Source organism: Egretta garzetta, unplaced genomic scaffold, assembly GCF_000687185.1.
Source record: "Egretta garzetta isolate BGI_Z169 unplaced genomic scaffold, ASM68718v1 scaffold140, whole genome shotgun sequence".
Lineage (NCBI taxonomy): Eukaryota > Metazoa > Chordata > Aves > Pelecaniformes > Ardeidae > Egretta > Egretta garzetta.
In genome coordinates this window covers 196985-198261 of record NW_009258376.1, presented here as the reverse complement: position 1 = coordinate 198261, position 1277 = coordinate 196985, and the positions used below count along the sequence as shown (strand labels likewise).

The 1277-nt window shown below is 54.2% G+C and overlaps 1 protein-coding gene across 1 annotated transcript in view; it reads right to left on the bottom strand.

Moving 5' to 3' along the window:
* The window catches only part of LOC104127285 (cytoplasmic phosphatidylinositol transfer protein 1-like), a gene marked incomplete at its 3' end in the record, with an annotated part of 14110 nt that extends 12839 nt beyond the window's left edge, over window positions 1-1271 (bottom strand). The window contains exons 1-2 of the mRNA XM_009639945.2: window positions 1075-1271; window positions 49-182 (exon numbers count right to left, since the gene is read on the bottom strand). Of these exons, the coding sequence (XP_009638240.1) occupies window positions 49-182; window positions 1075-1249 (309 nt within the window). The remainder of the gene's footprint in view (window positions 1-48; window positions 183-1074) is intronic.
* Between the last annotated feature and the right edge of the window lie 6 nt (window positions 1272-1277).

Below are 1277 nucleotides of genomic sequence, written 5' to 3'. Positions count from 1 at the left end.
CCTGCTTCTCCCCCCAGGGTTGGTGGGACACGACCCCGTGGTGGTCACCTTACCATGGGTGACGGATTGCAGCTGCACCGTCTTGGGGATGCGTTCCTCCTGGCTGGGTTGCGAGGATTTGCGGCTCACCTTGGACTTGAAGAGGGTGTTCACCATCGTCGACTTCCCCAGCCCGCTCTGCCCTGCGGGAATGTCGGCAACTCCGGTTTGTGTTCCCCCCACCCCTGATAAATTAATTCGCCCCCAATAAATTTATTCCCCAGGACGATAACACCTTGGTACCCATTTGGGAGCATCCCAGAGGTTGGAATAGCTCCAGTTTATCCCCCAATAAATTTATTCCCCAGGGTGATAACCCCTTGGTACCCACTCAGGAGCATCCTAGAGGCTGGAATAGCTCTGGTTCATCCCACCCCAATAAATTTATTCCCCAGGATTATAATTCCTTGGTACCCATTCGGGAGCATCCTGGAGGCTGGAATAGCTCCGGGTTATCCCCCAATAAATTTATTCCCCAGGATCATAACCTATTGGTACCCATTCGGGAGCATCCCGGAGGCTGGAATAGCTCCGGTTTATCCCCCAGCAAATTTATTCCCCAAGGTGATAACGCCTTGGTACTCATTTGGGAGCGTCCCAGAGGCTGGAATAGTTCTGTTTTATCCCCCAGTAAATTTATTCCCAGGATTATAACCCCTTGGTACCCATTCAGGAGCATGCCAGAGGCTGGAATAGTTCCGGTTTATCCCCCAATAAATTTATTCCCCAGGGTGATAACCCCTTGCTACCCACTCGGGACCATCCCCGAGGTTGGAATAGCTCTGGTTTATCCCCCAATAAATTTATTCCCCAGGATTATAACCCCTTGGTACCCATTTGGGAGCATCGCGGTGGCTGGGATGAGCTCACCCATCAGCACTGCTACATTGTCGGGTAGGGGATGGTGCTCCTCCTCAATTTATTGCTCCTTAAATCCCTTAAAACCCCTTAAAAAGCAGGATCTCCCCTGCCACAGCGGCACCAGAGCCTGGATTCCCACCCCATCCGGGAGCAAACCCCGCGGCTGGCGCTCACCCACGACCATGATGTTGAACTCAAAGCCCATCTTCATGGTTTTGATTTTCATCTGGTCAAGCACGGCTTCGATTCCCACGTAACCAAAGAGCTGTCGTCCCGCCGGGCCAGACGCCGCGGTGAGGGGCATCTCCTCCTCCTCCTCCTCCTCCTCCGGCACCGCCGGCGGCTCCATGCTGCGCTCCTGGGGCTCCAGGCTGCTC